Source organism: Aspergillus pseudoviridinutans (genome assembly GCF_018340605.1).
Source record: "Aspergillus pseudoviridinutans IFM 55266 DNA, scaffold_3, whole genome shotgun sequence".
In the NCBI taxonomy this organism is placed as follows: Eukaryota; Fungi; Ascomycota; class Eurotiomycetes; order Eurotiales; family Aspergillaceae; genus Aspergillus; species Aspergillus pseudoviridinutans.
Window position 1 is genome coordinate 3291414 of NW_025091283.1, and position 17679 is coordinate 3309092.

General features: G+C 48.9%; 5 protein-coding genes across 5 annotated transcripts; 3 read left to right on the forward strand and 2 right to left on the reverse strand.

The window, feature by feature from the left end:
• Window positions 1–204: 204 nt before the first annotated feature.
• Window positions 205–3794, forward strand: Asppvi_004898 (NPA1/URB1 family protein; the record flags this gene model as incomplete). The annotated part of the gene is made up of 5 exons (XM_043300837.1): window positions 205–352; window positions 417–2198; window positions 2250–3049; window positions 3098–3424; window positions 3477–3794. 5 exons carry the CDS (start codon window positions 205–207, stop codon window positions 3792–3794), a joined length of 3375 nt encoding a protein of 1124 aa, XP_043156772.1.
• Window positions 3795–4598: 804 nt separating this feature from the next.
• On the forward strand, window positions 4599–7063 carry Asppvi_004899 (uncharacterized protein; the record flags this gene model as incomplete). The annotated part of the gene is made up of 2 exons (XM_043300838.1): window positions 4599–4696; window positions 5032–7063. 2 exons carry the CDS (start codon window positions 4599–4601, stop codon window positions 7061–7063), a joined length of 2130 nt encoding a protein of 709 aa, XP_043156773.1.
• Window positions 7064–8286: 1223 nt separating this feature from the next.
• Asppvi_004900 (uncharacterized protein) lies at window positions 8287–9100 on the forward strand (the record flags this gene model as incomplete). The annotated part of the gene is made up of 2 exons (XM_043300839.1): window positions 8287–8334; window positions 8396–9100. The coding sequence occupies 2 exons, from the start codon at window positions 8287–8289 to the stop codon at window positions 9098–9100; spliced, it is 753 nt and encodes a 250-aa protein (XP_043156774.1).
• A 256-nt stretch (window positions 9101–9356) lies between these two features.
• Window positions 9357–13625, reverse strand: Asppvi_004901 (putative SNF2 family helicase; the record flags this gene model as incomplete). Its single annotated transcript, XM_043300840.1, has 13 exons — window positions 9357–9713; window positions 9772–9948; window positions 10012–10931; window positions 10992–11187; window positions 11242–11329; window positions 11385–11484; window positions 11538–11695; window positions 11750–11869; window positions 11928–12015; window positions 12071–12155; window positions 12203–12223; window positions 12275–13010; window positions 13060–13625. The coding sequence occupies 13 exons, from the start codon at window positions 13623–13625 to the stop codon at window positions 9357–9359; spliced, it is 3612 nt and encodes a 1203-aa protein (XP_043156775.1).
• Window positions 13626–14556: 931 nt separating this feature from the next.
• Asppvi_004902 (MCM DNA helicase complex subunit MCM6) lies at window positions 14557–17621 on the reverse strand (the record flags this gene model as incomplete). The annotated part of the gene is made up of 4 exons (XM_043300841.1): window positions 14557–14676; window positions 14745–15722; window positions 15783–15918; window positions 15979–17621. The coding sequence occupies 4 exons, from the start codon at window positions 17619–17621 to the stop codon at window positions 14557–14559; spliced, it is 2877 nt and encodes a 958-aa protein (XP_043156776.1).
• Between the last annotated feature and the right edge of the window lie 58 nt (window positions 17622–17679).

Sequence of the window (17679 nt, forward strand, 5' to 3'; positions counted from 1 at the left end):
AAGTCCTTCCACCTACTCAAAGCATAAGATGGCTCATCCTTCAGGTCAGAAATAAGTAGGTGTGAGATCCCGGACTTTGACTACGATTCCGCAGCCGCCACTCTAGCAACCAATCAGACGCCGCAAAACTCTGATAAGATTGCTTCGAATCTTCGATTTTATTTCTTTCATTACTGCGAAGACTGGCAGAACAACGTATGAAAAATGGCGCACGTTGAGCATCAGTCTCCCCGGTCAAAAAGAAGAAAGATCGATCATGGGAATGAGACGGAAAATGTTGTGCCGATAACTTCTCATACCCAGCTTCGTTCCCTCCTGGCTTTTCAACAGAACGTTGTTGAATCCAAGCATGGTAAGTTCTCAGGAAGCCGTTACTTGCTTTAGGTTGTAGATTTTGGCACTCACAAGAAGCACAGGTATCAGGCAATTCAAGGACTTTCTCACATCCATCGGTCAGACCGAGAAGGAGGGTGAAAAGGCTAAGAAGTTTCGAATTCTAAAGGCCTATTGTGATACGCAAATCTCTCGTAATGGGGCCGAAGATGAGGCCGTCTGCTTTCCTGACCTTATTCAAACCTGGAGCTTCGCGGACAGCAGCAATAACGAGTCCCTGTTGACCGTTGTCCCGTCCGTGCTGGCTCTCTTTTTCAAAACGATTTCCACTCAACTAGATCTTCGAGACTTCGGTTTGGCCCTGTGCAAGCATCTGATGCACAAAGATCAGTTGAGACTTTTTAATCGTGGAATTACTGCACTCAAGTCGAAGGAACATCTGATCTCTCCATGTCTTCGTCTTCTTACGGAGATTGTGAGTTTCGACGGCGGTGCGGTGGCCCGACAGGTCTACATGGCACGGTACATCACATTCAAGCGCCTCGATGTCTTTTTGACACCGAACAAGGCCCAACTAGAGGAGGCCGACGAATCTCAAAAGTCTACATTGCGAAGAAATGCGCAAAAATATGTTCTTGCAAATCTGAGAGTTCAACATGTGAATGCGAAGAGCGATTTAATCGAGCAACACAAGGTGATCAAAGCGTTTCTGGAGTTTGTTAGGAAGGATCCACGAGATATCGTCCTGGAAATCATAAAATCCATCGATAAGGATATCATTCAGGATACTTCTCTCCCGCGAAGCGCAAAAACGAAGTTCTTTAGTCGATGGAATCTCGAGCGACTTGTAACGCTGTACGGTTACGACCGCGAATCCGAGGAGCCAAACCCGGCTGGAGTCTCCATTGCAGATGAGGTTCACAAAATCCTTATGAATATTTGTACGGATTCTGCTTTGGGCGTCTTGCTACCAGAAACAGGCTGGTACCCAAATGGAACTGACCCCGAGACCTTACCGACTGAGGATGACTCTGCCATTGAAATGGGTTTGGACTCCGCTGTGTACGTGGATAAGTACAAGGAATCAGTTCCTGTTCGCAACGGCACTCTGTCCTATCTCATTCAAGCACTTCGTCCGGATATGGATCGCCTGCAGATCGAGTTATTGGTTGCCATCTTTAAGAAAGCGCCAGAACTTGTCGCCGATTACTTTACGAAGAAGACAATGTTCATTTCGGATCCAAAGCCCACGTCTTCCTGGATGGCGGAGTCGGCTCTTCTCTTTTCAATTGTTAGCCTTCCAATTCCGCCAAATTGTGGTTGGAATGATAAGCTCCCTGCTATGCCTCCGCCTGTTTCGGTTGTCATTGAGAACATTCTTCCCCGTCCGCTTACCCAGAAGATCATGACTCGCTGCTTGAACCTGAACGCGGAGATTGTTACACTGTTCGCGGTTCGAATCTTGACGATCTCATTCAATAAGCTACGGGCTGCTCTGAAAATATTCAACGCCGATCACGGATCTAGTCAGCCATTTTGGACGCAAGCTGCGGCAAAACTAGTTGCAGAGTTTAGTCGTCGGTGCCCGGTCGTCAAAGATGTTGTAGCCTTGTTCCGAAGAACGAGCAAAGAAGACATGCAGCAACAGGAGGCCGTTAGTGAGCTTCTGGCTTGCTTCTACGAAATCGTCCCTGATGCTGCTTTTGACGAGAACTTTGACGTTTCCCTTGTTCTGGTTGATATTTTGGAACGGTTAGACAGTCCCAATCTACAAGCAGAGGATGCCGAGTTACTGCTGAGTCAACTGCAAAACGTTCTTAAAATCGCGCAGTTGTCGGCTTCTATGCGATGGTGGCAGCAGCCAGGTAAGTAGCCGCGACAACCTCTTTTCGAAGATGCTTACTAACAACACCCAGGATCTATGCAATATTCAGCCTTTACATCAATTCTCAAAGTGCTGATTGAGACTTCGGACAAAGATTCCTCCAAGGAAATTGAAAATTTGTTGACAACGATTCTGAAAGAGAACTCGATCATACAGAGTTCCCCAGCCTTCTCCTCTCTCCGGTCTAGCTTTGATGCTACCGAGTCCGAAGGCATCCATTATCAACTGGCCTTTTTCGATAATTGCGCTTGCAGAATTGCAAAGAAGCCAGTCCATTACGATGACTTACTCTCAACTCTGACTGAAGGCGAGAACAAACCGACTAGCCTTATCGTTGCTGCTATCACCGAACAATGGCCATTTGTTGCCAAGAATGGGAATGCAACCGCGGGACTTGCTGTATGCACGTGGATTGCTAGGGTGTTCGGTAAACTGAAGCAGGCAGGAGAAGATCCAAAGACTCTCAAGGCCGCTCGAGACGGCCTTTTACAAACAATCGAGAGCAAGCAGCTCAAGTCAACCCTTAAGAAAGCTCTGAAAGACACTGATGAGGCCGCCAGTAGAGATGGCAGGTCTCAGGATGGAGTGAGTCGCTCGGAGGCCAATGCTCAGGAAGACAAAGCGGCGCAGGTAGATTTGACGGAGATTTTTGGCACTCTGCCGACTGAAAGCAAAACCCGTAATGAGCTTCACAAATGGGAGAAGGAGGAGCTCGAAATCGCGGTCGAACAGGGTCGCATCTCTGATTTGATGCTGTGCCTGTGTTCGGAACATGAGGAAGTGCGGAGACAAGCATTTGCCAACCTGAATCGATTCATGGCGAAGCTTAGGGTATGTTTCTCATGCACGAATGATGAGTAATGACTAACAAGATCTCAGGAGTCCAAGTATGCGGAATGGCGATCAGTGTACATCCTTACTGGCGAGCTGCTCGAAACCGTGAGACAGAATGGGTTTGAAACTCCCGTACCGTGGGTAGTCGGGGAATGTGCTACCTGCTGTCTCTCCGTGCTCACAAACCCTATGCACAAACTTTATGGCAAGGTCAATAAGTTCCTCCAGAAGGCACCAGCTTGGGAGGCGGAAAAGATCCCATCTTATTGGATTGACAAGATTTTGTTACATGAACCTGAGTTGGACGATGGATATTTTGAGGAAACTAGTTGGTTACTGGATTTGCTTATCAAGGGCCTTCGCACTGGGATGGTAAGCGGACTTCTCTTCTAAACAAGCACGATACTGAGACTGACTCCTACAGGATATGGATATCTACCGTCGCGCAAATGTGTTCGAGCGTGTGCTTTCCTTCTACGACTCACCTAGTGTTGCGGTCTCTGCCAAAAGGAAGATTTTGCATCTCCTGTACCGATCGACACAGGTTGGAGGCAGTACAACCTTAATTACCAGGGCAGGAGTTGTCAGCTGGATTGAAACCCAGCTCCCGGTAGTGAATACTAAAGAGGCTGCTACCTTTGCAGCCATGGCCGACACCTTGCGTCTAACAGCGGACCAGGACCGAGTCACGAAATGGAGTGGAGGGGCAGTGACGCAGGTTATTGAACATATCGCCGGATAGATGTTCTTGGGTATTCTTTCAGGGGCACTTTATTGATCCTTCATATTCTTGCATGTCTATGTAGACATTGAACAATAATTATGCACTTCTCCTGCTTGGCATAGTTTCGGCATGATAATGTCACGCTCGCATAGTAGGCTGTACATCATGTAGAAAGATGGTTAAGTATCTCTCAAATAGCAAGTAGAATATTGAAAAGCAGATGACTCAATTTATTTACCCTAGCTTTGAGGCATTTTTGGAGGGGGAAGATGTTGCACTGGCAAAAGAGCGAGAGATGAGCTGGGGCTGGTTGATGTATGCTGGCCGCTTTTACCCCTTTGGGCAGTGCAGACTGGGACGAAACGTTTTGCGGCCGAACAACTTTCTCCATCCCGACCTCATCTTCTCCGCCCGCACCATCGATTGCTCTCTCTACCATTCCCCTTGACTAAAGTCTTCCCGTCGAAATTGACAGTGTGACCGTATTATCTACTATCCAGATTATCCTCAAACTTAGTCTGTCGAAGCAATTCCGAAACATAAGCATCCTTGTTACCCCTCATCCATTCCCAAGCACACTCTGATCCTTCACCGATTTCACCTCCGCTTGCCGTCTTGCCACTGGCAAGTGGCCTCGCTTTTTCCATTTGCCCTTTTATCCTTCGAAACCACCTTTCAGTCGATTGAGAACGTCTTCACTTAGCGATCTATCCTCGGCTCATAAAACTTATTCCTCTCTGCGACGCTCGTGCCTCTCGAAGGTGTGAACCAATGACCACGCGGTAACAATCTGATCATCATATCACACACACTGCCATCCTTATGGCGCGACGTTACCAGATCGATGAGCTGCTATGGCTGCGCTCATCGCCTCTGGTCACTAAGCCTACAAATCTGCCGCCGGTAGAAGAATGGATGGGGTAAGAACAATATCGCTCGCTTCTAGTGACAGTGCTTATCTCACTCGCTCCCATGATACTGACGAATTCCCTCATTATCAGCCCGATCCCTGACCCAACAACGCAACGAAAACTTACAAATTCTAAAGACCCAACGAATCCAAACGAAACAACGCCTAGAAGACCAAGCTTATTCGAGAATCGCCATATCTCGAGAAACTCAAATTCAKGTAAATGACGCCATGGTCCACCTTTTCATATGCCGAGACTCGCTAACCCGGGGCTGTTGTTGAAGAGGATATTGTTCTCGGACCTCCCAAAACTGCTTTCGCATCTGCATCTCGCATATCAGGTAGCAAAGGCTCGATAGATTTCACGGACCGTCCCTCCCGCCAGGTCGAATCTGAGGAGCCATCAAACGATCGCTTCAATCTGCGAGACAAGTTCTTCAAGGATAGGGAAGCCGGGGATAGAGACTTTGATCGCCGTGATGGTAAGCCAACGCCGTTCAACGGTCGTCGTGGGGAAAGAGAAGAATGGAACAACGGACGGCCGCGTCGTACCTTTGGCCAAGAGGATCAAGACAGAAAACCCAGACGCAATGTAGAATTCGACCGTTGGAACCGTGACCAGCGGGAGCAGACCCTTGAGCGAGGAGTGAGAGAGAAAGAAGGACAATTTACTCCTCGGAAAGATGGTACGCCGGGTCGAGCTAGACATGAAGGAAGCTGGTTTCGTGATGACAACGCCCACGACGGACCAGAGACGGAAGACGAGAAAGTCTCAGTACGCAACAGAGATTGGCGCCGAGATAGACATGGTGCAGATCGTGACTGGGGTCGGGGAGCCAAGTTTGAACAAGACCCTGAGTGGATGGACACGAATGACAGAGATGAGTCGCGTAAGGTGCATACGCAAGAAGATTTTGAGCGCTGGAAAGAGCGAATGAAGGCCGGCTCTTCGCAAGCACAAGTGGAGGAGAAAAAAGAAGCTCCCTCCGAATCGGTTGCCAGCAGACCTGCGCAGCCTGCGCAACCCGAACAAAGACCCACGGATGGCGAAATATTCAGTAGCAACGGAGCGCATCTCCAGTCGGATTCAGCGATGGAGCGTTTCTTTGGACTCTTAGGTGATGCAAAATCCGCTCAGGAGGTCATCACACCCGCCCCCGTGGAAGTAACTAGCAAGAAAGAGCCAGCACCGGGAAAGCTTGCAAAGTCGTCTCGATTTGCCGGCTTGTTTAGTCCGCCTCCAGGAAGCCCGGCGAAGGAATCGGAGCACCAATTTGGAACCAGATCACCAGCTCCCCAACCTTCAACCAATGATGCGGATCAGGAGGGGTTCCAGCGCATCTTACAAATGCTTGGAGGAAGCAAATCCCGCAATGCGACACCCCAAATCGACAGTGCACAGGCCCCTCGCCCACCCATGGTGCAAGCCGATTCAGCTCTGAGTGCTCTTTCTTCTCCTTCCAAAGACTCGGTGAAACGGCCGGAATACATGGCCATGCCGGATGCCCATGCTCACAGCACGGCTCCCACAATCCAAGAAAACATGCACGCACACGACTCCCCTTTCAAGGACTCTCAGCCGCGCGACAGAGAGCATCTTCTTCGTTTAATGCAACAGGTTAGAGTGAGCCCGGTCGCTCCACAACCTCACGGACTACAAGGTCAACCTCAAAGTGCCGGTCTAGCGCCTGGTCTAATGAATGTGCCGGAAGTAATGTCCCGGCCCCCGGGCATTCCGACTGCTCAGAAAGGACACAATTTCTTGGATGACCCCGCAATTGCCAACATGCAGAGACCAGAGGCTGATCAACTTCGGAGACGACCTGCCAATGGACCGCCCATGGGTTACTTTGATGAGGTGCCATTCCCCCAAGGCGGTCATATGCCAATCACCCCAGGTGGCTCCAGGCCTCCTCAAGGGCAGGGCCATCCTGCCATGGGTATTCAGCGACCACCGGGCTTTGAGCATCTTCCACCTCCAGGATGGAATGGTCCTCAGATGCCTCCGCAACAGGGTGGTGGCGGCCCCAGCCCCTTAGTTCCTCCTCCCGGCATTCCAACCCCAACACGAGGTGTCAACCCGAACTTCATGATGCCGCCAATGCATAGCAATGTTCCTCCTCCCAATGAACGCCAAATTTTCCCACGCGGTGCGGGCGGCCCCCTTCCACCAGGGATGATGCCCCCTCCTGGTTACATGAACGTCCCCCCGCCATCGGCTTTCCCACCTATGCCACATAACAGTGACGCTCTTCTGGGACTTGGTCATGGTGGACAGGGCCCTTTTGAGGGTAACCCCGGTCCACAAGGACCTCCGTCTTCCAGACATCTTTTGGACATGTTTGGCCAAGTTGGTGGCCCAGGACAGTTCAGGTAGACGAGTACGGCGCAGACAAACTTTGCCTCAAGTGTGCGCAGGCTGGAATTCCTGATGTCATGATACCCCTTTGCTGGAGCATTTTGAGTTGGTTTTGTTGGTTTGTTTGCAATTTCTTAGCTAACTTATGCTGTTTTTTGAACCCCGTTTCACTCTTATGCCTCGCAAAGGGGGTATTATGGTCTCACTGGAATGGCTTTGCTCCAATGCTGCGAGGATATTGTTCGAGTATGATTTATGACGAGACGATTGTCCTCTCGACTTCAGTCTCTCGAGGATTGTATGTGTCATGGCAATACTGATCGTGATTGTGATCTACTCCTGCTAGTTAGCTCATGAATCTCGATCAACTACATGGACGGTCAGCTTCTATCCAAGGTGCTGTGCTCTAGGAAACTGTGTAATATCTATCCTTAAGTATGAGGAGTGTTCTTGAGACAGGGTAACTCGTTGCTCCTGATAGTATCTTCTGCCGGTTGTTTAGTCTACAGTCGAGGACAAAACACCGAGGAGAAAGTTTTCAACTAAACATGTCTCGTGCTTGAACCTGCTAAATTTCTCCCCTTCCTGACTCTGAATCGCCTGCAATCTGTTTGCACCCAAGCTATGAAAGAGGCACTTTGAACTCCTGAATTGGCTCTAAATATCAGACAAATTGATCATAGTGTGCGAAGTGCTGCACTCTATGCCAGGCCCGGACGTCATTACTCCACCCTCCTCCTCTCTTTACTAGTCTTCTCAGTCATGTTCCCATGCTCGCATCCTTCCATCTCCTAGATCAAATCTCGCATCTCTTCTTTGTCTCCTCAGTATCGAAGTACGTACTTTATAGAGCGTTCTGGCTCGAGAGCCTGACTCTAAATCACCCATTTCGTCCACATTGGTTGAATACACAAGCGCTCCGTTTTTGCATTCTAACCAGTATGGTCTGCTCCTCACTGCTATCATGCCATGTATGATCCAACAGAACAATCTTCCTTCGAGTCGGGTACGTCGCAGCTGGGATATCTCCTGATTCCTTTAAGGCCCGCACAGCGGTCGACTACAGCGGTCACTTCCCCTCAACTGGCAAGATTCCTAGCACATAGCACTCTTTCCTTTCTTCTTCAATGGCTAAAATCCTGGAGAACGACAGTGTATAGTCTGCAGACATGAAACTCATCATTGAGACTTTTTCCGCAAGACCACTAACTTGCCATTTCTTGCAGGCACCTTCACACACCATGATGGATGAAGTAGATTTTGAGCTCTGTCTGAATATAGATCAAGTGGTGAGTCAATGACAGGTATTCATAACATGAATATCATGCTGCTAACAAGCAAATGACACAGGCAACTGCCTTCCACCGTGAGAAAAGGAAACGTTACTCTGTACACAATAATACAACCGACTCCACAAACAACACTACGTCGCGAATCCCAACACACCAGGAGCTCAGAGATAATACTGCAGACGAGAGCACGATAACCCCAATTCCACCGGCCAAGAGAGCAAGGATATCACAATCCGAAGTTTCGTACCAGACACAATCCACGAACGCAAGTCATCAGAGCACAGGGCCGCTGCTAGATTCTAGTCAGTTTCTCAATCATTACACAGGTTTCTTTAATCTTGAAAGCCACCAGCAAGGTCATGGCGTCGCGAGCGGCGTCTTGCCTGCTGTGCCTTGCCAGGCTATGAGCGAAGAGATGGACATAGATATGATGTATATGGGCAGTGAAACGGAGACAGAGGCTGAAACAGAGGCGCCTCCTGAGAGGTTCCATGGTCAGTGTCCGATTCAATCGTTTGGTACTTGGTCAAATCTGTCTTTTAGTGGAGGGCTTGGAAGCTTCTCTTCGCAGCGCAACAATTCGACGAGCATGTTTCCCATCTACGAGGATCCGGTGGATATGGAGATTGAGGGTGCCTTCTGCGGAGAGGATTGGTATTCTTCTCCCGACGAAGACAAGGAAAATGTTGAGAACGGCCATGAGCAGGGTAGTATTTTGGAGGAGATGGATTCGAGCAACGTTGCGGTCTACCAACGGGGTTGATAAATTCATGAGTTACGATGTGCAATGATCTTATGTGAAAGGCAAATGTTGCCGTAATGATATTGTTTGATAACCGTTATGTGTTAGATATGCGGACGAGAACTGAAGTAATAATCAAAATCTCATATGCTAGCAATATCTGGAATCCCCAAATAACCAAAGAAAAGAACCGATAGATAGCGCCAAATCACCAAGCGAATAATATCCGTAAGCGCATTCCGTTCATCGTGGAGCATTGCGTCTCAAGCACTCGGAATTAAGTTGATGAGCCAATGCCTGTATCGCCTGTATCGCGGTCTTTCCCCTTGGATCGCTTCGCAGTGCCTTGCTGGTTGCCTTTGTTGCTTTTGTTGCCTTTGTCGGCTTGTTTCCCCTTGCGGCGCACCTCGACTCTGATGCCACCGTTCTCTTGCTTCTCGATTTCTGCGAACATTTCAAGAAGGTCAATAATCGTGTCTCGTTTCTGCAATGCTTCTTCGCCAATAGTGCTATTGATGTTCGCCGACTTCTTCGTTTGTAGCTGGAGGATGTAGTCGTCAATAGTGTTCTGGATGATGATTTTGACAATCTCCACCACTTTCTCTTGCCCTATTCTGTACAGTCGACAGAACGCCTGACATAATAATCGTTAGAAAAAATATTCAACGGTTGTCGGATCAACGGATGCGTACCTGCTGCTGCATGGCCTCATTCCACCAGAGATCCACAAGGATACATTTGTTTGCCATAGACATGTCGAGCCCAGTACCACCGGCCATGAGGCTTGCAATCATCACTTTCACTTCTTGCTTCTCCCTGAACTCTTTCATACTCAAGTCGCGAGCTCCAATTGACATCTTTCCCGTCAACTATCTTGATGTTAGCGCGCCCTGAAGACAGCTCATTGAAAATCGAAATAGCAAGGCACTTACACGACAGTGCGTCCAGCCTTCCTTGGTACATATGAAGGAAAAAATCCGAACGAAGTCAAGAAATTGCGTGAAAACAACAACTTTGGCATCTGGATCTTCTTGAATCCAATTAGCGACCAATTCCCGGACCTTATCAACCTTTGCACCAGGCATTCCCCCTTGAGTGGCTGCGATCCAATCTAGCTCCTCGTCTTCATTCTGCTGCTCATTATCCGTTTGCCTCATTCGTGATCGTTGTGCGGCAGTTGCGAACATCCGAGAGCCAAAAAATCTGCTTGATTGTTTCCGAGAAGATGGTTTGGCCTTTCTGGTGTTATTCTGAGTCGAACTAGAAGGGACCGACGGCTCATCGAGTACGATAGGTTCGGCAGTGCCGCAATATGCAGCCTCCGCGATAGGGTTGTTGCATGTCTGACATATTGGCTTCTCATCTGTAGAAGTGAGACTATTTTTAAGAACGAAATAGCATTCTTCGCAATACAGATGCATGCAGCTGGTAATGATCGGGCTTATTGGAGTCAATTCGCATTGTGGGCAGCTGGTTCTTCTCAATCGCTCGTACCATTGACCGTTCTCGTGAAGCTCCGTAGTGAACTTGCGGAATTGTTTGACAAGCTCTTCTCTGTCTCCGTTAAGCTCATTCCCCGACTGGCTCGGATCTTCGTTTTCTGGTGGTGCGGCGGGCAGAGAAACTCCTTTCTTCAAAGTGATAAACCATTTTGTTATCTGAGTTGAAGGATGGTCAGGATCTCTTGTTTCTCTTGCAATTTCGACAAGATCTTTCATAAGAGATGAGGTCAATAGCCGCTTGACAAGATCTTGAGTTGTGAGCAAATGACTAGAGATCATTCTCAGTTTCAAGATCATGGTGAGAAAGCACCGACACTGTGCGAGATACGGATTCGTGTCATCGCTGAGACCTTCACCAAGAGATTGGTCAATTCATGCACGTGTCAAAGCAACTGGTCAATAACACGTACCATTGATATTTGAAATGAATTGCTCGAGGATCTCGTCGTAAATCCTTCTTTCTACATCACAGAAATCTACCTTGATGACTGACTCGCCGATATCAGGTAACTTGATGATAGGCAACGAGAAGAGTCGACTGGAATGCGTCCGACGGAGGAGATATGTTCGACATAGGTTCCGTAGGCGCTGCCGGGCTTCGTCGTCCTGTCATATGATTGTCAGAGATCAATAGGGTAACAATGAGGGGGCTACTCATACCTCACAATAGCGTTTCACGAACTGACTGTAATCATTCGTGTCCGGATACTCCAGGAAATCGAAGTGCGGATAGAACTCAGTGATGAAGCTGCAGTCGCCTATTAGCACTCCGGTATCTCGATGTAAGAAACAGGAATGCTTACTTAGGCACGGGCGTTCCACTCAAAATCCATTTGTAATGGCCGGTGAGAGCACGGACGGCGATTGACGTAGAGGCAAGATGGTTCTTGATCGAATGTCCCTCTGAGTAGACACAGTTAGTTACAAATGAAAGCTTGGTATTTTCAGAAGCTTACCATCGAGGATGATCCTCAAGAACTTGATTTTATGTAATGGCCCAACTTCTTTGGTATAGAGTTCTGTCCACATCTCAATAATCTTCTTTTCATCGAAAACCTCACCTTTGCGCTCCAGCCGTGGATACGAGCGTCTGACCTCGTCATATGTCGTAATTCTGATCACATCGGATGAGCGAGTCTTTAGGGAAGCCTGCCACAGTATAGCTTACATGACACTGTACCTCTGCAGACTTTGAATAACGTCGAGGGTACGCAGTCTGTTCTGAGCACAGTATGTAATGACCTCACCAACGGCGTCCTTCTCGCAATGCTTGACGACTTGATTCTCCCTGTTTATGTTTGTCAGAATATCTTTTATGAGACAAAAGCAGCGCTGAGAGGTCATACCAGTGCTTGACAAGATGAGGTGGAACGACTATCAATGTCGTTTTGACGGGGGCGTCTGGCTCAATGCATCTTCCATCGACAATATTGGCTAGAGCGCAAGAGTCAGCATTCACCAAGTACGAAGCTTTGCAAATGCTACTTACCTAAAGCCTGGATTGTTTTGCCATAACCCATAACGTCGCAAAGAAAACCCCCATAGGGTGGACTGCTCGAATTCTCCCGGTCCCGCTGTTGACATTAGTTGCGTTTCTCTATATATCCTAGCATTTGCTTACCATGAACGCTACACCGAGAAGCTATGTCATGCGTTAGTTTGGATCGTCCAAGCATGCTGAAGATGTTCAAACCTGATGATGGAAGAGACTAGTCTTCATGCCCTTGATCCTCCACCCGCCCTTACCATCAGATCTTGCTTTGTTCCTGAACTTTGTGGTTGCGTCGAGGATTGCCTGCTTGTCGGACTTGGCCTGGTCCTGATCGGCAGAAGGGATGCTAGCGACAAGTTCGGTGAGTGCAGTTTTCTTGTTTTTGGAATTAGATATCGGTATTGCTGGAAGCCCAGCGTTTGCTTGAGCGTCTGCGATAACATCGGGATAAAGAAATGCGTCCAGATCAAATTCCGTGTCTTTCAAATTGTTCTTGCTTCCGTTCCCGTTGGCTGGAACATCCCCATTGCTGTCATCTGACTTTCGCTTTCGAGAGCTCTTCTTTGCGGGGCCCTTCTTGCTTGTTAGGTGTCCTAAGGCAATGTCGAGACCTAGCTGCATACTTCTGCGTCTTTCTGCAGCAGAGACCCTATTCTTCTGCTTTCTTGGACCTTTTGAAGGTCGATTTGCAGTTGCCATATCCGAGCGCTTACCGGTGTCTCCGTGTGTTTGGCCAAGCGACGAGTCGGGCAGCTCATCATCAGAGGAATCTAGAATAGTCTCAAGAGTTTGTTCTGCCTGAAGCTGTTCTAGAGCTTTCCGGCTGGCAATCCTCTCCTTGCGCCGATTCTCTTGCTGCTTTGCTTTTTCATACTGTACTCTTTCCTCGAGAGTCGGGTCCTCAAGGGTATTGTACCATGTCTCGACGATATCAAACCTACCACTGTCAGTCAAGTGAATGTCTGCAACGCTATAATGTTGCTTACCCTGTAGAATCTTCTTCCTGGACCTCTGGCCATTCAGGCGCGACATTTTCGTCAACCGCAGGCGCGTCAGGGGCTTTAGAAGATTTCGATGAGGAGGCCACCGCAGGCTGCGGCTCATCCAGATTCATCCGATCCTCAACAGCCGTCGTACCACTTGAAGTTTCAGTGGGTATCTGGTGTTGGTCCGGGGGCATGGCTGCAAGGCCATTGCTTTCGCTCACATTCCCATTCTGGGAAGCTACATATTGGCGAATTTGCTCAATCTCGTTATCGTCAAAGATATTGTCTGCCGGCAGGCTCACAAAAATCTGATTGTCCAAATGAGCAGGTGCTGTGCAAGTTATTGACGGAACAGGGATCGAGGGAGATGCTTCCGTATCTTTGGGGAGGGGAGTCGTAGGGACATTGTTCCGTAGAGCCAAAACGCTTCGCGCGTAGAAAGCTTTCGATGCGGTTTGCTGTCGACGTGCATCTATATCCTCTAACTGAGAAAGGTCGATATCTAGTTCAGCTGGTTCTGGTTCTGGCAACATATTGTCACTGCTTTGTGGAGGATCGAGATCCATGATTGCGAGTAAGGAGGAGAGTCACAACGGAGGCTATTGAGAATAGACGATTGAGATAACCAAGGAAGGCCGATCAGAGGTTACGAAATGGTTTTCGACGGCTCCCCTTCAGCGGCGCTTGGAGAAGATAGGCTTGGGAGGAGCACAGTTGTTGGTAGAGGGCAAACAGGTTTGAGAGGAAGTGTAGTAAAGAGGGCAAGTCTCCTGGTATAGTGTGGAGAGGAAGGAAAGAAGATAGAAGACGGAGAAGATGACCTGAATTAGGCTTTTATAGCCTGGAAGCTAGGAAGATGAGGCCAGTGTGATATGAACACCGAGCAAAAGGGTGAGGAGCGAATGAAAGGAGACGGGACGAGATTGAAAGATATACTTCAGGAACAAGCGAGATCCAAGTAGATATCTGGTTTCAAACTTTATCTGAGTTTAGGGTGACCGGGTGAGTAGTCTATAGAGTAGGAAGAGAAGGAGAGGCAGGGTATGAGCTCGAGATGTGCTGGGAGCGTTAGCTCGGATGAGAGTGAGGTCAAGGTGGTACATGAAGTAAAGCGATAGAGAATGACTTGAGCGACCCCGAGGATGGAGAGCTAAAGGAAGATGATAATCCAAAGGCAGTTGATATGTGATGACAAGCCTCAACAAAGAAGCACACCTGGCTGACAAAATGAATGTGATTTGTTGCCTATGGGCAGAATCGCAGATTTGGATCCGATGTTGTATTGGAGAAATGATAAGACCGAACCCAGTAGAGCCCATACACCTTAACCATCAATCTAATACCGAATATCAACAGCAATCCCAGCCGAAATAGAGAGAAAATCGAATAGGGGAAAAAACAAACAGGTATCATCACTCATGATCATTTGCTCCATATGTATGCCCGCCATATATTTGATAATCCTTGAACCCGAAACCGAAGAAGGAACACTACCGATTAAGCCTCTTCGTAGGCACAGTTAGGATGCAGCACATAGACTGTCCGTTGAACTTGCTCTTGCTGATCCCCATCAGGATCCACCAGACCCTCTCCTCGAATTGGCATGAGGATATTTTCCTGTTGTGCAGAAAATAGTCAGTAAAACAAGGGGTGACAAAGACACTTGCTGCTGGTGAAGAACAAACCTTGACCATCCTTTTCAAGACTTTTCCTGCGAGGTCGCGCTCACGCTGTAGGTCTTCCTCGTTGTTCAGCTCAGACTCAATTTGTTCCAGGTACCAGACAATCAGATCTTCTTGCTCGACACCTTCGCCCGACCTCGATTCGTCCTCACTCACGCGGCGAACAAACAGATTCAAGATCTTCATGTACTTGTCGTATGTGATCTTGGTCTTCTGACGCGGTTGTGCTTCCGCATGATCACGCATGGGACTGTCACCTTCCCTGTCCCGATCAGCCATCTCGTGATCGTCTTCACCAGCACCTCTATTTGCATGAGTGCCTTCCTCGTCGTCAACTTCAACATCATCCTTCTCGACGGTGACGATACTCTGGCGTAGGAGGTCGTAGGCCTCGCGTACAAAGCTCGGTACGATCTCCTCTACACAGTTGGCCTTGGCGACAGCCTCGGAGAGACGAACCAAAGACTCGAGTTGACGGACTGTGATCCGATATGAAGACCGGCCAATGCCTCCTTGAGCGTCGTTTGCTCGCAGCTCTTTGTACTTCTCAACAAGCAATGCCTTAGCTTCTTCCGTGAACACGGGTCTGAACGTTCGCGCAAATCGAATGTAGCGCTGCAACTGCTCCGTGCTCAGTTCTGGCTGGACGGCCTCATCTCGGTTCATGTGCACGTTGACGATGTGGTCAGCCAAATTACGATCCACGGTTTCATTCGGCTCATCTCGAATCACAAAGAACAAGTCGAATCTGCTCATGATAGGAGCACTGAAGTTGAGATTTGCGCGCAATGTAGCCTTTGGGTTGTAACGACCACCAACAGGATTAGCAGCTGCAAGAATCGACGCACGAGCATTAAGCGTAGTATGAATGCCCGCTTTGGCAATAGAGATAGTTTGCTGTTCCATTGCTTCATGGATGGCAACTTGATCGCTGATGTCCATCTTGTCAAACTCGTCGATAGCGCAGATACCGCCTCCATTCTATATTGTGTCATTGAGTCAGCATAGGAATAGTGTGTGGACAGCGGGGGCGCGACGTACAGCAAGCATCAGAGCACCGGCTTCAATAGTAAATTCACCGGTCTCGGCATCTTTGACGACAGATGCGGTCAGACCGGCTGCAGACGATGCCTTGCCACTAGTATAAACAGCGCGAGGATGCAAAGAACAGATGTACCTGGAAAGAACAGGTCAACAAATGGCACAGAGAGCACGTTGGCATTGTTGAAAAGCTTACTTTAAGAACTGACTCTTGCTTGTCGAAGGATCACCAACAATGCAGATATTGATATCACCACGCAATTGCATGTTCTCCTGTTCCGTATGTTTGCTGACACCTCCAATCAATTGCAGAAGCAACCCCTTCTTGATCTGTCGGTGACCGTAGATCATAGGGGCGATTGAATCTACCAATCGAGAGTAGATATACTCAGAGTGAACCAGATTCTTCAAGTCCTGCACTTCGTATGGAGTGAAACTCTGAAGGAGAGCCTCCTGGGCTTTGTCTTCGTCCTGTTCTGGTTCATTGTTTTGGTTCAATGAAGCCAGGATATTGTGGGACTGGCCGTTCAACTGCTGATTCGACTGCTGGCCAGGTGTTGTTGTGTCGGGTGTGACCATACAGGCAAGGAATGCCAGTCGATAAGTCAAGTCTCTGACGCCCAGTGACTTGAGACCAGTGACACCTCCTCCGCCGACATCGCCACTCCGAAAAGCCCCGTTATCGCGAACAGCCTCCGGTCGCACGCCTGGAAGTCCCAATTGACTAACATCAGGAATTACGATCAGTGTACCAGTGAAGATGCAGCGTTCGCCAGCCTTGGCACGGTCGACCATCTCACCACGCAAGATAACATCCATGGTGCGGGGCATGCTCCCGGTTGGAATTTCGTGCGATGACTCCTGCAGTTTCACCTTTTGCCAGTCAACGAATGTGCTCTTCCCAATATCCAGGCGCCATCCAGAACGGTTCATGCAAATGTCGTTTGGGCACTGTGTTGGCTCGGTGTATCGGAAGGTCTGTTCCACATTCGAGACAACCGATTTGCACTGCTCGCAAACGAAGGTCCCAAGAGAGAGCTCAGGCCGGATCTCAGATGTCCGAGTGACAGTGCCGGAAATGGAGAGCAGCTTTCCGATTTGGGAGGTACGGAGTTGGCGCAGTCTAGAGACCAAAGGCAGGTTGTAGAATGCCAAAGAAAACAGCTTGTCGGTCTGCTGATGGCGGGTTTTCTCGCGCATATTCCGCTCCAAGTCAGGGTTTTCGGTCACACTTGCATTAGCGGCCATCATGGACGAGCTAGCCTGGGATGAGGCACTGCTGGCTTGACGATGAGAGACGAAGTATTCAGGTTCATATTTTGCAATTAAATTGTGAAGGGCTCTTGTTAGGAAGGGTTGGAATCGAAAGTATTGGTTGGCAATCGCATCCGCCAGAATCTGATTATTGAGAGAAGTCAAGTGGGTAAAATCAACATAGAGGGTTGAAAGCTCGAATTTCTTCATGCCGTGGATTTGTGCGATATAATATTTGTCACTCAGTATCTCCGACGACGGTGGAGGCGCCGACAACGACGGTTCCTCCACATAAGTCTCGAGCAGTTCCTCAAAGGCTTGCTGTACTTTCTCTCCAGCCAAGTCGACCACTGGGGGAGGCCCAGGGAGATAGGGATTGCGAAGTCGACTTACAGTCGACCGGCTACGGTTCACGACTTGGTCATCGGGGAACCCGCCATGTATCTCGCTCAACGGGCCATTGCTCTCGGATGGCGGTTGTGGCCGAGAGCTGGGGAGGTGGTCTGAATGGAGCCTTTGATTGTCACGGGAGCCAGCTGTCGACCCCAATTCAGACTGAAGTACGGCGTCAAAAAGGGAGGACATTTTGGGCGAGGCGGACGGCCAGAACAGGGCCGCTATGAGTAGGACAATTGCACAAATC